The sequence below is a fragment of the Microcaecilia unicolor genome, chromosome 3, assembly GCF_901765095.1.
Source record: "Microcaecilia unicolor chromosome 3, aMicUni1.1, whole genome shotgun sequence".
Classification (NCBI taxonomy): domain Eukaryota; kingdom Metazoa; phylum Chordata; class Amphibia; order Gymnophiona; family Siphonopidae; genus Microcaecilia; species Microcaecilia unicolor.
In genome coordinates, this window is record NC_044033.1 from 276729609 (window position 1) to 276746271 (window position 16663).

Below are 16663 nucleotides of genomic sequence, written 5' to 3' on the forward strand. Positions count from 1 at the left end.
CAAATACACAACTTTGCAATGCCATAAAATTAATGGAGTACCTCAAATTGGCTCAGGATAGGTTGACACACTTCTACCAAAGATGCAAGGATATACCCATGAGAAGAAGCATAACACAAAAAGGCATTTGAAATGTAATATGGAGTTTTCTTCCACATGCTACACACTTAATCATTTACTGCCTTCCTCCCTTACATTGTTTTTCAAAAACATTACTACAGAAACAAAGCTCTCATTTGCAAAGTTTTGTCAGTGATCTACATATTAAAACTCTGCACTCACAAAATTAAAGTTTGGTATCGCAATATGCACCTATATTGAGATTCTACTACAAAGAGACAGCACTTCAGTCCACACAGTCTTGACAAAAAAACAAATATAACTGCTTACAGGATGCAATTCACAAGTTAGTTACGGTACAGCTTCTCAGCCCTCTCCTGGAGGCACACTTATCAAAGTCAGGTTTTCAGAAATATCACAATAAATATTCATAAGACAGGTTTGCATTTATAGAAGACCCATTGATGCAGATCTATCTCAGGCACATTCATCGTGGTAATTCTGAATACCAGACTGGCTAGGTGTGACTTAAGAAAGAGTTGAAAGTCATCGACTGACAATATAATGAAGATACATACCTGTAGCAGGTATTCTCCGAGGACAGCAGGCTCAATATTCTTACGCATGGGTAGTCATCCGCGACGGCCCAGGATTCCATAACTTTCAAAAGGAAAAGAACTCTCTAGAACGTGGCGTCATGCAGGCCGAATGCACTGCGCATGTGCGACCGGCTTCCCGCCCACGACGCGAGTGTGCCCTAATTAGTTAGTAAAAAGCAAAGGAGAGAACTGAAACAACTCCTACGGGGAGGAGGGAGGGTTGTAAGAATATTAAGCCTGCTGTCCTCAAAGAATACCTGCTACAGGTATGTATCTTCATTTTCTCCGAGACAAGCAGGCTCAATATTCTTACGCATGTGGTATCCCTAGCCCCCAGGCTCACTCAAAATAACAAACATTGGTCAATTGGGCCTCGCAACGGCAAGGACATAAAGATTGACCTGAAAAGAAACATAACTAAGTGAGAGTGTAGCCCAGAACAGAACAAAAATGGGCCTAAGAGGGTGGAGTTGGATTCTAAACCCCAAACAGATTCTGCAGCACCAACTGCTCAAACCGACTGTCGCGTCGGGTATCCTCCTGAAGGCAGTAGTGAGATGTGAATGTGTGGACTGATGAGCACGTTCCAGCCTTGCAAATCTCTTCAATGGAGGCTGACTTTAAGTGAGCCACTAACGCAGCCATGGCTCTAACATTGTGAGCTGTGACATGGCCCTCCAAAGTCATCCCAGCTTGGGGATAAGTGAAGGAAATGCAATCTGCTAGCCAATTGGAGATGGTGCGTTTTCCGATGGCAACTCCTATCCTGTTGGGATTAAAAGGTACAAACAGCTGGGCGGACTGTCGATAGGGCTTTGTCCACTCCACGTAAAAGGCCAATGCTCTCTTACAGTCCAAGGTGTGCAACTTGTCCTCACCAGGGCGGGTATGTGGACGGGAAAAAATGTTGGCAAGACAACTGACTGGTTCAGATGGAACTCCGAAAACACCTTCAGCAAGAACTTAGGGTGAGTGTGGAGGACTACTCTGTTATGGTGAAATTTAATGTAAGGTGCACGTACTGCCAGGGCTTGGAGCTCACTGACTCTGCGAACTGAAGTAACAGCCACCAAGAAAATGACCTTCCAGGTCAGATACTTCAGATGACAGGAACTCAGTGGCTCAAAAGGAGCTTTTATCAGCTGGGTGAGAACGATGTTGAGATCCCATGACACTGGTGGGAGGTTTGCAGTGGCGTAGCAAGGGGTGGCGGGAGGGGCGGTGCGCCCCGGGTGTCAGTTCGGGGGGGGGGGGGGGTGCTCCCTGCCAGCTCCCCCCCCCCTCGGCGCATCGACACCCCCCAACCAGCTCCCACACCCTACCTTTAAAAAGAATATCGGAATCCGAGGCGAGGCGCAGCGCCTCGCGCCTGCCCTGCACGTAAAGAAAATGTGGACCGTCGGGCCTTCCCTCGCTCTATCTGTCCCGCCCTCCGCTGACGCAATTTCCTATTTCCGCAAGGGCGGGACAGACAGAGCGAGAGAAGGCCCGACGGTCCACATTTCTTTTACGTGCAGGGCAGGCGCGAGGGGCTGCGCCTCGCCTCGGATTCCGACATTCTTTTTAAAGGTAGGGTGCGGGAGCTGGTCGGGTGGTGTCGATGCACCAAGGGGGGGGATGTCATCGTGCTGCACCCAGGAGGGGTTCAACGGCGAACCGCCGCGCCCCGGGTGGCAGCCCCCCCTGCTACGCCACTGGAGGTTTGACAGGGGGCTTTGACAAAAGCAAACCTCTCATGACGTGAACAACTAAAGGCTGTCCAGAGATAGGCTGACCTTCTACACGCTGATGATAAGCACTGATTGCACTAAGGTGAACCCTTACGGAGTTAGTCTTGAGACCAGACTCTGATAAGTGTAGAAGGTATTCAAGAAGGGTCCGTGTAGGACAAGAAAAGGGATCTAGGGCCTTGCTGTCACACCAGACGGCAAACCTCCTCCATTTAAAAGAATAACACTTTTTCATGGAATCTTTCCTAGAAGCAAGCAAGACTCGGGATACACCCTCCGACAGCCCTAAAGAGGCAACCTCTAAACTCTCAACATCCAGGCCGTGAGAGCCATAGACCGGAGGTTGGGATGTAGAAGCAACCCCTCGTTCTGAGTGATGAGGGTCGGAAAATACTCCAATCTCCACGGTTCTTCAGAGGACAACTCCAGAAGAAGAGGGAACCAGATCTGACAGGGCCAACAGGGTGCAATGAGAATCATGGTTCCCCGGTCTTGCTTGAGTTTCAGCAAAGCCTTCCCTACTAGAGGTATGGGAGGATACGCACACAGAAGGCCTGTCCCCCAATGTAGGACAGAAGCATCTGACGCTAGTCTGTCATGGGTCTGAACTCTGGAACAGAACTGAGGGACCTTGTGATTGATTTGAGTGGCAAAAAGATCAACTGAGGTGGTGCCCCACACTCGTAAGATCTTGCAGATAACGTCCATGTTCAGTGACCACTTGTGAGGTTGTATCGTAAGACCCCCTGGCCAGGAATTTGCGACACGCCTTCTGCTGCCTGACCACCTGGTGAAAAGGTTCAGCAAGCTCCGGAGGAAGTGCTTGAACTAAACCGGACAGTTGCCTAACCGAGTTCCGTAAGTGGATGCTCGTGTAGATTTGGTACGTTTGGATTTTGGCGGCAAGCATAGCGGCCTGATACGTACGCCTCCCAAAAGAATCCAAGGTCCTAGACTCTCTGCCTGGGGGCGCTGAGGTATAGTCTCTAGTACTCTTGGCTCTTCTGAGAGCAGAGTCCACCACCATGGAATCATGAGGAAGTTGGGCCTTCACCATTACAGGCTCTCCATGGACTCTGTACTGGGACTCAGATTTTTTGGGGACCACTGGATTAGAGAGAGGGTAAGACCAATTTTGCATAAGCACTTCCCTGAGTGTATTATGCAAGGGGGACGTTGCAACCTCTACAAGTGGAGAAGGATAATCCAGGAATGGAATGTCCTTAGACATTTCCTGCACAAAGGATGAGAAAGAAAGACTCTTAGGTGGAGACATCCTTGATTCAATCGGTGGAGTAGGTTCAGAGGGAAGCCCACAGGACTCCTCCTCCAAAAAGTACCTGGGGTCTTCCTCTGCTTCCCACAAGCGCTCACCTTCGGTATCGGACAGAAGCTCCCTATGAGCAGCCCGAACCCGAGCCTGCCTCGACTTCGAGGATCGACGACCACATGGGGGGTGTCGAGAAGTCGACTCTTGCTTGGACTCCGGCGAAGCTTCCTCCACCTACGTCGAAGGAGAATCGACTCGGGCAGCAGCTGACACCGGTACCGCAAGCGGTACCGAGGACGGGGAGCTCCTCGCAGGTGATGGCCCAGATGCCGCCTCTACAGTCGGAACGGAAGGCGCAAGCACCCCCGACACTGACGCAGATTGGCGAAGCAAACCTTCCAGAAGCTCTGGAAGAAGGGCCCTGATGCGCTCGTCGAGAGCTTCCATCGGAAAAGACTGGGAGGCCGGTGCAGGAGTCGGTGTCAGAATCTGAGGGGGCTCGAGAGCCGGTACCAGGCTGCCAGACGACCGACGCATCGGTACCTCTTGTATGGAGGGTGAGCGGTCCTCCCAGCGCTGACGCTTCTTGGGTGCCGACTCCCTCGGCTCCCCGGAGCTCCCGGTACCGTGCATGGAAGATCGATGACGGTGCTTCTTAGCCTTTGCTCGACGCCCATCATTGAGACTCCTCGGTACCAATGAGGAGGACGTGGAATCTTGATGTCTCCTCGGGCCCAGGTCCAACGAAGGTCAATCCCGGGGGGCCTGCATAGCAGTAGGCCTCGAGATGGGTGGAGACCCACTCGATGCCTCACTGCTCCCAGCTCGATGTAGTCTCTTGGCAGCCATTACCTGCGCTCTCGGTGTCACTGCTTCCCTCGACGCCGATGGACCAGACCGCTCAGAAAAACGTTTCTCACGCTGAGCCTCTCGAGCCACTTGGGTCCGCTTCTTCATCAATTTGCACAGCTTACAGGCAGCTGCAAGATGGTTGAGCTCAAGAAACTGAAGACACCACGCATGGGGGTCGGTGCTCGAAATGGTCCGGTTGCAATGAGTACAACGCTTAAAGCCGCTGGGAGTCTTCGATGACATGGGCGGGAAAATGGCGGCCATGAAATTAAAAGGCTCCATGGTGCCAATAAAAGAGGGCACAAAAAGAGGGAAAAGGTCGGCCGCGACGAAAAATAAAGGAAACTTTAAAGGATGAGGAAGAACTAAGAAAAGAAAAACTGGATTTTCTTTTTTTTTAACTATAAGTTCAACAACGAAAAAGGAGAAAATAAAGAGGAAAAAATAAGCGATAAACGCCACAAAGAACCGTCTCCTGAGCCGAAACTGCACAGCGGGGACAACCTGACTATCCAGTATCGCAGGAAAAAAGCGACTAATTAGGGCACGCTCTTGTCGTGGGCGGGAAGCCAGTCACACATGCGCAGTGCGTTCAGCCCGTGCAACGCTGCATTCTACAGAGTTCTTTTCCTTTTGAAAGTTCCGGACTCCTGGGCCATCGCGGATGACTACCCATGCGTAAGAATATTGAGCCTGCTTCTCCTCGGAGAATTGTTTTTATGAAAGTTGACCTTGTTTGGAGGAAAACGTTTGGAAGACACATCAGTAACTTAAATCAGTGGTACAGCTCTTAATCTGGATTCTGTGTACAAAGGATGTCACAAGAATTATTAACCCTCACAGCTACACTTTCCAACTATACATAACTTTACCCTCAGCAACTGCAGAACAACTATGAATAGTAGATAAGTTAGAACAGCCTGCACTAATATTCTTTGATCCTGTGAAAAGCTATCCACAGAAAGACAAATCATTACTCAGACAAGTGAAATAGCAAAAGAAATTATACCCAAAACAGAAGCGCTTCTGGGAACAAACACACAGTAGAATGGCTGACCTACCAAGACACATCTGGATTACTCCATACTGAGATGCTGGGTTTGATCTCAACTTAATTGTATGTGAGAAAAAGCAAAAATGTCAAGATAAAATTTTAAGGACAGTGGCTAAAATATATTACGTTTTCTGACTTCATAATTCACTTTGTGACTAGCAAGTTAAATATTCAGAATGGAAAAGATCAGTAGCCAGTTTTCAGAACAGAAAAATATAGAAATTACTCCAGTTTCTGGCTCTGTTACTAGAACATAGTATATGTATATTGTTGAATCTCCACATACAGTCAAACTCAGCTCTACTCCAGGCCTTAAACTATTCACACCTTCACACAATACATAATCATCAATACTCAATAAATATGTACTTGCAGGAGAGGAAAGAAGAGGGGGGCGAGAACTGATACATACTGGTTCACAAACTAAGTACATAATTAACAAACTACCCAAAAAATATTGATTACTCATAACCTCTGGCATAAGATCAAATTCTGGGACCACAAGCAAACCTTTGCAGAGCACCTCCCATAGTGAGGGGTGGGGGTAAGAGTATCTCCCCTCCCCTGCCAGAAAAAGCCTTATGCTTCTATTGAGGCAGACAGTACGTAAGGGTGACAAACACTGAACCTATCTACAACAGTGTTGCTGTACGACCTCCCAGTCCTGTTCAACTGAATTACCTAACCCAGCAGCACTGCAGCAAGAGAAGTCTGAAGCATCTCCTGCTGCCATGGGATCATTAAGAAAGGAATGGAAAATTAGATCATAAGACCTACATAAATCACTGAAATTGGCCTGTCCTCCCAATTGTTCCTGCCTATGGAAGTGTACATATCACAGAAAGGGAGGGGGAGTTGGAATCATCTATTCCAATTCTATTTCCGATATTTCTGTGTCTCAGTCAGCTCACTTTCAGACCCTCCTTATAAAACTTTCTTCTCATTTATCCCAGTATTTGCTGAAATACTTTATGCACTATAGCAGTGGTTCTCAAACCTGGTCCTGGAGGCACCCCAGCCAGTCAGGTTTTCAGGACATCCACAACTAATATTCGTGAGAGAGTTGCATGCATTGACTCCACCACATGCAAACCTCTCTTATATTCATTGTGGATATTCTGAAAACCACACTGGCTGGGGTGCGTCCAGGATTAAGTTTGGGAACCACTGCACTAGGATCTTTGTCAGATGCTAATTTAAAGAGCAGCTTACCTCAGATCTCTTAACTAGTCATCCTAATTTAGTGGTTTTGGTAGAAATCCAAATTCCTGCAGTTGACCCAACCAGATCATTCTTAGCTGGTAAGACAGGCCTTGGTAATTCATGATAGCTGGCCATCCCAACTGATGCACCAGCATACACTTGACTTGATATTTCTCTCTGGGTTCTTGTGTGTCCCCTTTCAACATTCCTCCTCTACTGATTTCTTGGTCACATCACCTTCGTCTGAATTTTGATCTGTCCCTGCCTCAGTTAACTTCTATCTGTGGTTCTGTGCCCTTCATATAACTGTCCACTACATTCTCAGATTTAAACCTATTATTAGAACAGGAAATAGTTAAGTGGAATTCCTCAGTACCCACCATTTTCATCATCACCCTCCAAAGGAGTGTCCCAGTTTTACCTCCTGCAGCCATCTTTGGCAGCATGGCTGACTGTGGTTAATGGAAAGGCAAGTTTGCCAAGCCAAAAAGTTATGGTCACCCAAGCAATCAACAGGTTCGCCAAATCTCACTGCAAACTGGACATATGTCCTAACAACCTAATAAAATCCACCCCTCAACGCTTCATAACAGACCTCACGTCATATCTAAACTACATGCTACAACATGGACTCTTCCCTAAGGATAAAGGAACTATATTACTCACCCCACTACCCAAAGACTCAAAGAAAAAAGCAAATGACATAACCAACTACCGCCCGGTAGCATCCATTCCTCTGGTAGTAAAACTGATGGAAAGTATGGTAACCAAGCAACTTACCGACTACTTAAACAAATTTTCAATACTACATGAATCACAATCAGGATTTCGATCCAACCACAGTACCGAAACAGTACTAATCACTCTCTTAACAAAATTCAAACAAACAATTGCAACTGGCAACAGTGTACTACTCCTACAATTCGACATGTCCAGCGCTTTCGACATGGTTAGTCATAATATACTACTGAACATCCTAGAATATTTCGGGATTGGAGGAAGCGTACTGAGATGGATCAACAGCTTCCTAACCGCAAGAACATCCCAAGTGATATCTAATTCGAACACCTCATCACCATGGAAACCTGAATGTGGAGTGTTCCAGGGATCGCCACTCTCACCAACCCTTTTCAACCTGATGATGATACCACTGGCCAAATCGCTATCCAACCAAGGCCTTAATCCTTACATTTACGCAGACGATGTCACGATCTACATCCTGTTCAAACATAACCTAACTGAAATCACAAATGAAATCAAACAAAGCCTTCAAATAATGAACTCATGAGCGGATGCATTCCAACTAAAGCTCAATGCAGAAAAAACACAATGTCTTATTCTCTCATCACAATATAATACAAACAAACCCACCACTATAAACACCCTGGACTACTCCCCTCCTGTCTCGGACAGCCTGAAAATTCTTGGAGTTACAATTGACCGAAATCTCACACTAGAAAGCCACACGAAAAAAACAACAAAGAAAATGTTCCACTCAATGTGGAAACTCAAAAGAGTAAAACCTTTCTTCCTAAGAGAAATATTCCGCAGCCTGGTTCAATCAATGGTGCTAAGCCACCTAGATTACTATAATGCCATCTACGCCAGTTGCAATGAACAAATCATTAAGAAACTCCAAACTGCCCAAAACACAGCAGCCAGACTCATATTTGGAAAAGCGAAATATGAAAGCGCCAGAACCCTAAGAGAAAAACTGCATTGGCTCCCACTGAAAGAACAGCGAGGCCCCGGTATATATGTCAGACCTCATAGACTTACCAATCAGGAACACAAAAAGGTCAGAACGCACATTCCTGAATCTCCACTACCCCAGTTGTAAAGGACTTAAATACAAATCAACATATGCATCCTGCTTTTCTTACATTAGCACACAAGTCTGGAACGCTCTACCAAATGTCATAAAAACAACGCACGACCTAACAATCTTCAGAAAATTACTAAAAACCAACCTGTTCAAAAAGGCATACCACAATGATCCATCCTAAACACCAAACAATGAAACTCTTCCAGAACCAGACAAAACCGAACTCTCTATAACTGACTGCTTAAACCACTCTGTCAATAATGAACGTTAACGCTTCATCATCTAATCTCTCATGCCGGAAATGAACTGATTATCTAACTTACTCTATAAGTCACTCTATCATTTATGAACTTACATTGTATTTCTCATTCCGGAAATGGTGATCGCAACTACTACTACTACTTAACATTTCTAGAGTGCTACTAGGGTTACGCAGCGCTGTACAGTTTAACAAAGAAGGCCAGACCCTGCTCAAAAGAGCTTACAATCTAAAGGACGAAATGTCAAGTTGGGGCAGTCTAGATTTCCTGCGTAGAGGTATAGTGGTTAGGTGCCGAAGTCGACATTGAAGAGGTGGGCTTTGAGTACGGATTTGAAGATGGGCAGGGAGGGGGCACGGCGTATGGGCTCAGGGAGTTTATTCCAAGCATGGGGTGAGGCGAGGCAGAAAGGGCGGAGCCTGGAGTTGGCGGTGGTGGAGAAGGGTACTGAAAGGAGGGATTTGTCTTGAGAGCGGAGGCTACGGGTAGGAACATAAGGGGAGATGAGGGTAGAGAGGTAAGGAGGGGCTGCAGAACGAGTGCATTTGTAGGTTAGTAGGAGAAGCTTGAACTGTATGCGGTACCTGATCGGGAGCCAGTGAAGTGACTTGAGGAGAGGGGTGATATGAGTATATCGGTCCAGGCGGAAGATAAAACGTGCAGCCGAGTTCTGAACGGACTGAAGGGGGGATAGATGGCTAAGTGGGAGGCCAGTGAGGCATACTGTAAGCCACATTGAGTCTGCAAAAAGGTGGGAAAATGTGGGATACAAATGCAACAAATAAATGGTGTAAAATAAACATAGCTTCAGCTGCAGTATTATGTAAATCTTCTTGTACGTCTTATAAACTACTAATACATCAGACAAAAAAGGATTATTCATCATTTTTATTACAAAGCCATATGAACAGACCCAAACAGCCGCTTTCCTTAGCCTATAATCCTAATGCTTATCTCAAATCTGAAAACAATCTTGCTCTCTTTCACTGACCAACTATTTTCCTAGCTCTATTTTTCAGGTTGGGAAGCATGAACGATGCCCACTTGCATGTTGACTCCGATGCCATCTTCCAAAATGGTGGTGCTTAATTTGTAGTGATGCATCAGGATGCACCACTAGGGATCAGTCTGCAAAATAAGGTAAAGCTTCCAAATTAAGGGAGGCAATATCCTATTGACAACCGACCTCTAGTAGTGTGTCACAACGCCGTTAGGTTTAGGCACCACCATTATGCAAGATGGCAGCAGGACAAGAACACTGCTGTTCCAAGCTAAGGAACATATAAATGGTCCGGTGGGGTCCAGCTGCTCTGAGGGCACTCTGGTCAAGGGCATCCCTGACCTAGGGTGCCCAGGATAGCCCAGATAGACATTTAAAAAAATAAAACAAAAACTATCTTCCTGTTAATGTGTGAGCCAATTTCTGCTCAAATGCTAACAAACAGGAGACATTTTATTCATGATGCAGCAAAACACTGCAAAATTCTGCTGTGGTATATGCTGTTTTATGTCAGGGCACACTTTTTAACACAGTAATAATTTGCATGACATCAGTTTACTGCATCAGGAGTAAGATTTATTTTCTTGCATATATGTTAGAATGCTGTACACTGAAGCTTAGCATACCATTCTAATGCACTGCTTATTCTATCAAGCCCTCAGTATTTTACACAAAATATAATTCCAGAGAGATACAAGTCATACATGTTACAGGAGTCACCAAAAGAACTGTGCATGCAACCATGTCATTCACGAATTTGTAACTGTTGATGAGTCATGGAGGGAGAGATTTTGCTTGAGGAAACAGACTCAACCAGGGGTGGATTGACATTGACCTGGACCTCTCTCCACCCACCAAAAAAGGGAAAACACTCAATGAAAACTAGGAGAAGTGGGTTTCCTACTGCTGTGGCCTTTCTGTCACTGCCCTATTGTCTCATGGAGTAATGTGTGTTTGGGAAATACCTATTTATTGTGTCTCCTGAGTGTGGGCTGTGAGAGGTCACCAAGAAAGTCGGGTGTGCCATACTCAAGTCTTGTGTTTGTGTGGTTACAAGGTGTGAGAGTGAATGGGAGAGGGAGTTGCTGTTGTTGCCTCTGAGCTGAACATACTGACCTCCCAAAACATCTTCAGATGAGAGAAACAGTAATGGTTACATAGTAGATGAGGGAGTGTATAGTTTATAGCAGGGCTGTGGAGTCAGTACAAAAATCCTTCGACTCCGACTCCTCAGTTTTTAATATGTATTGTTTTTTTTGCATGTTGACTGAAAGAGTGCAGCATGCAAGGCTGCATGTTAATGTTTGGGTTTAAAATCTATGTCATTGTGACTTTTTATTTTATTTATTAAAAAAACTATAAATATTCATTAATCCTAAAGTTTAAACAAAAAAACACAAATAAAAAAACAAGGTTATGTTTATTGTTTTTTTTTATCAAGTATAAAATCATCATAGCATTAGCAAGTATAAAAATCTGGAACAACCACATCCTTTGGAAATTCTAGAACAACATCCTTTGGAAATTAGAACAAAATCAAAGTTAACCTACATAAACTAAAAACATTTGGAAAACCTAAAACAACTTATATATTATTTAAACTTGGCTTATATAGCTGTAGAATAGCTGTTAAACATAATCCAAAATTAACTAATATATTGTTCTTAGAAACAGAATTGCTTCTGCCAGATCCTCCTTCATAGAAGCCCTTAAATCTGATTTGATTATTTTCAGTGCTGAAAACAGTCTTTCAACACTGACTTGGGTGGGTGGCATTGCTGTTATGGTTCTAGCTGCATCACTGACACTCTCTGGATAAACAATGATGGCTTCTTCTATAGTCAGTTTTGATGAGTGGTCAAACTTTTCCACTTCTTTTAATCCTTTAAAAAACTCTTGCATGAATTTCTTTATATGGACATTTACAGGTTGCTTTTCCATGCTTAACCGACATTGCTTTGCTTTTGAAGCTTCCATTTTGTCCAAATAGGCTTGAAAATTCTCTTCTTCATTTGAAGAGGATGAACCTCAGTTACCATTACCACCAGTATTTATAGCTTAGCTTCATCCAGTGGTTTATGAGTTTCAGGTAGCAACCCTTTCATGCGAACTGCTATGTCATAGAGTGCCTGTTTTCCTGTAGCAATTTGGTCACTGCTCAACAAAATTCAGCTCATTGGATCAACATAAATAGCAGCTAAGAGAATTTGATTATCCAGCAAGAGCTCCTCTCTTTTCCTCATTGAAGATACAATGCCATCAGCAATTAACCCCCCACTTTTGTTAAGGTTATATATCAAGCCCTTCCATTCCAAGCAGAATTTACCTGGTGTTAAATCTTCATATTGCAGCTTCTTGGTAACAGCAAAAGAGTAAGAAAGTAGCCTAATTCTGTAACTTGAGCCCACTGGTTTTACTACTACTACTTAACATTTCTAGAGCGCTACTAGGGTTACGCAGCGCTGTACAAATTAACAATTAAGGATGGTCCCTGCTCGGAAGAGCTTACAATCTAAAGGACAAAATGTCAAGTTGGGGTAGTTAAGTTTTCCTGAGAAGAGGTGTAGTGATTAGGTGCCGAAGGCGACATTGAAGAGGTGGGCTTTGAGCATTGATTTGAAGATGGGTAAGGAGGGGGCACGGCGTATAGGCTCAGGGAGTTTGTTCCAGGCATGGGGTGAGGTGAGACAGAAGGGGCGGAGCCTGGAGTTGGAGGTGGTGGAGAAGGGTACTGAAAGGAGGGATTTGTCTTGAGAGCGGAGGTTACGGGTAGGGACGTAAGGGGAGATGAGGGTAGAGAGGTACGGAGGGGCCGCAGATCGAGTGCATTTGTAGGTGAGTAAGAGAAGTTTGAACTGTATGCGGTATCTGATTGGGAGCCAGTGGAGTGACTTGAGGAGAGGGGTGATATGAGTATATCGGTTAAGGCGGAAGATAAGACGTGCGGCAGAGTTCTGGATGGACTGAAGGGGGGATAGATGGCTACGTGGGAGGCCGGTCAGGAGTAGGTTGCAGTAGTCAAGGCGAGAGGTAATGAGAGAGTGGATGAGAGTTCGGGTGGTGTGCTCGGAGAGGAAGGGGCGAATTTTGCTAATGTTATAGAGGAAGAAGCGACAGGTCTTGGCTATCTGCTGGATATGCGCAGAAAAGGAGAGGGAGGAGTCAAAGATGACACCAAGGTTGCGGGCAGATGAGACGGGGACGATGAGGGTGTTATCAACTGAGATAGAGAGTGAAGGGAGAGGGGAAGTGGGTTTGGGTGGGAAAACAATAAGTTCAGTCTTAGACATATTCAGTTTCAGGTGGCGGTTGGACATCCAGGCAGCAATGTCGGTGGTTTTCTTTTAATGAAACATTTACATTGTCCAGTTCTTCAAGAAAGTCTTTTAGTTCAAGCAAACGCTTTATCATCAAGTAAGTGCTTCCCCAGCGCGTTGCTTGATCCAAAATGGCTCCTTTTCCAGCACGTCTCTTCAGAATAGCATCTGTTTTAGGGATCCTGGCTGCAACAGCTACTTGCCTCAACTTGCTAATTAGTGTAGCCACATGACGATCCTTCAATCCATCTCTTATTGCTAGTTGCAGAGTATGAACAGCACAACGCATATGTTGAATGGTAATAAGCTTAGATGCTTCTTCAGCAATATCATCCAAACTTTCACAGCTTTCTTGAATTGCAGAACTGTCATCTTCTGATATTTGTATGCTGCTTTCTTCATCAACTTCCGTCATTTTTTCAATTGTGCTTAACATATTTGAAGCATTATCAGTTACAATACATAGAATGTGTTGCTTTTTAATTTCAAAATCTTCTAAAACACCTTCCACTAACTTCTGCAGATACTCACTGGTATGATGTGCCTCAGTGTCCTTTACTCCTAATGTCCGGGTTATTGTTTTTTTGTTTTCATCAGCAAATCTAACATTAATTGCAAAATAATTGACTCTGTGACGTGTGCATGCATCCATTTTAATAAAGATAAAACGTCCCTTCAGACTTTTTCTTAGTTCTTCCTTCTTACATTTGGCCTCTTCAAGTATAAGTTTCCTTATACTTTCTTGTTCCAGAGAAACTCCAAGCTTTTTAGCCATTTCTCCATTTAAGCTTAAAAAGGTTGGTTGTGAAAAAAAAGATAGTGGTATACTATTCTTTACTGCCATTTCAATGATGTGGTTTTTGAATTTTTCTGGTGTCATTGTTATAGTAACTTTGTCAGCTGTAAAAAATCTTGATAGTTGTGTCTGGCCTCCAGTAGATTTCTGATCTTTTAAAGTAGATGGAATGTTTTCATTCCTATCTTTCTCATTCACAGCTTCTAACACTTTAGGATGGAAACACTGCAAGTGTCTTTTTAAATGTGATGCTCTTGTAGGTGCATTTTTTTCATAACCACTGAAACTACTAATTTTTGCATCATATGCTTTTTCACCATCATCATCTTCTATAATACATTGACATACATAATGTTTCCCATCTGTTGATATTGTAAAGTGTTCATAAACAGCAGACTTTGTCATGTTTCCTGACATTCTTTTTGCCATTGTGAATGGTGTGCCACTTCCACTAAAATATAAAGCTCTTCTTGCAGAGAGAGAGAGGAAGTTGGGTGGAGTCTCTCTGCTGCCTTATCTGTGTGTACTGAATGATCTTCTCTTGGAGCTTAAGTTCACTGTGGGGTCAGAGAGGAGGTGCTCTACAGCAGGTCAGTAAATGCAAAGGGAGACTGAGCAGAGGGAAGCTCTCCAGCAAAATAGTTCAGCTGGACTTCACACTACTGAAACAACTAGGTACTAAGCTTTATTCACAGCAGAGAAGTACTTTATTCAAATGTATGAGGAGTCGGAGTCGGTACATTTTTGCAGACTCCAACTCCGACTCAATGTACCCAAAATTGCTGCCGACTCCGACTCCACAGCCCTGGTTTATAGAAGGTGGTATGTCAGGCTTGAACAAAGAACAGTGATGCCCCCATGCCACTGCCCTGTGTACCCTTATCATGTGGTTACTGAAACGGTACTCCTGGGAAGCTCTGGGCCCATTGCCACACACCCTCTCTCCAGATCAGCAATTACCTGTTCCCAGAGGGAGACCTCTTGCCTAGTCCATGGTTCATCCACACCTCATCCTGGTGCTTTATGGGACGTGCAGCACTAATTGCAACGGATAGAAACATAGACAACAGATACTACACTGCTTTGAGATGTGGATGGAACACCAGACCTGGCCCCCCAACCCTCCTACCTGTAATGGGTAACTTAGCAGCTCTGTCTCCCCTACAATTATAAGCCTGTTCCTAAACTAGGAATCTCTGTGCACCAAAAGATGAGGACATGTGGGAGAGAGCAAAGTCCAGTACCTACCCCCTTGCTGCAACTGAGACAGAGTCAGCAGTAAGTCACTAAAAGGAGAGAGCAATAGGAAGGGGGGTCAGATTATGTTAAGGGCACCTCAAGTAAGTGTGTGATGCTCCACGCTACAGCTTTGAAGAAGCTCCCCCAATTCCAGAAACGTCCACCTGCTGGTCTGAGAAGATATGGCTTCACAACGCAGAACAGGCACAGACAGCGAGAGAAAATAGCAAAGACCAGTACTTTGCCCCCAAATTCTACTTCATCCCAACAGGGGGATGATCAGAAGCAAACGCCGGCGCTAGAGGGAGTTATATGGTTTGTAGCCCCGCCCAGCGCATCCCAGGATACACTGGGCAGGGCAGGGCGCTGCCATTTTGCAGCGTCAAAGGAAGAGGAGGGAGGCAGGCTACCTCCCCTCTCCGACCCACAAGGCAGGGGAGTAGGGAGAGGGGGGGTGAGTAGGCAGGGAGAGGGGGGACAGATTGATCACTGGACCATCAGGGACCCTTTGCTGGGGGGTTGGAGGGGCTGGAGACCCACCAGATCTCCAGCCTTCCCTGAACCTAGGGGGGGTGGGGTATCGTCGGGGGCGGGAATGGTGGTCCAGCGGAACTCCAGCCCCCATGTCGCTGGGGGGGGGGGGTTGGTCGCCCACTGGGCCACCAGGGACTGGGTGCACATGTTGAGGGGAGTTGGGGGGGGGGGGCTGTAGACCCACCGGAACTCCAGCCCTCCCTGAATCGGGGGGGGGGGAGGAATCATCGGGGGGACCGGAGGTCTGCCGGATCTCCAGCCCCCGTTACTCGGGGCAGGGGTAGTTGGGGCCTGGTGGTCCCATGGACCTCCAGCACCTGTATTTGACAGGTTTGGGCTTTTGACAGCCCAGACCTGTCAAACAAGTGCAGGAGGATTGTGCTGAGCACATGCTCAGGCACAATTCTCCTGCACTTCTACCCCATGATCAGAGATAACTGCGTGCTTAAATTTGCATGCAATTATCTCTGATCATCGGTGCAGTAAAGCCCTGCGCTGTTCCAAAGCTATTTTAGAGTGCAGTTTGGAACAGCGCGGGGCTTTTGATCATCTGCTTGCAAGTGATACACACCCCATCCTAGTAAATAAGGTAGTGTAGAGGTTAGAGCACTTGATTCCCGATGGAAGAATTGCAAGTTCGAGTCCCACAAGGGATACCCTCTCCTGGACTGCCACACATATGAGGGTTATTTTCTTACTCAATGCAGGTTTTCAACTCTGATTACGGGATCCACGTGGTGAATGTGGTGACACTGACTTACTGCAATTGCAGAATCTGCAATATTAGTGTGCCAACCTCCGAAGCTGCTAGAATTAGTGCTGAGGCAGACAAAAGTTTTGCCTTTAGGACTCCAGAGTTTGTGTTTGTATGCTCCTCTGTGATTTGGTGGTTACTTGGTGATATTTGGTGATTTTGCTGTATGC

General features: G+C 45.5%; 1 protein-coding gene across 1 annotated transcript in view; it reads right to left on the reverse strand.

Annotated features, from left to right (window-relative positions):
- Nucleotides 1-16663, reverse strand: part of MAP3K4 (mitogen-activated protein kinase kinase kinase 4) — a 540168-nt gene that overhangs the window by 441620 nt on the left and 81885 nt on the right. Inside the window, 1 exon segment of the mRNA XM_030198101.1 lies at nt 15215-15252. Within this exon segment, the coding sequence (XP_030053961.1) occupies nt 15215-15252 (38 nt within the window).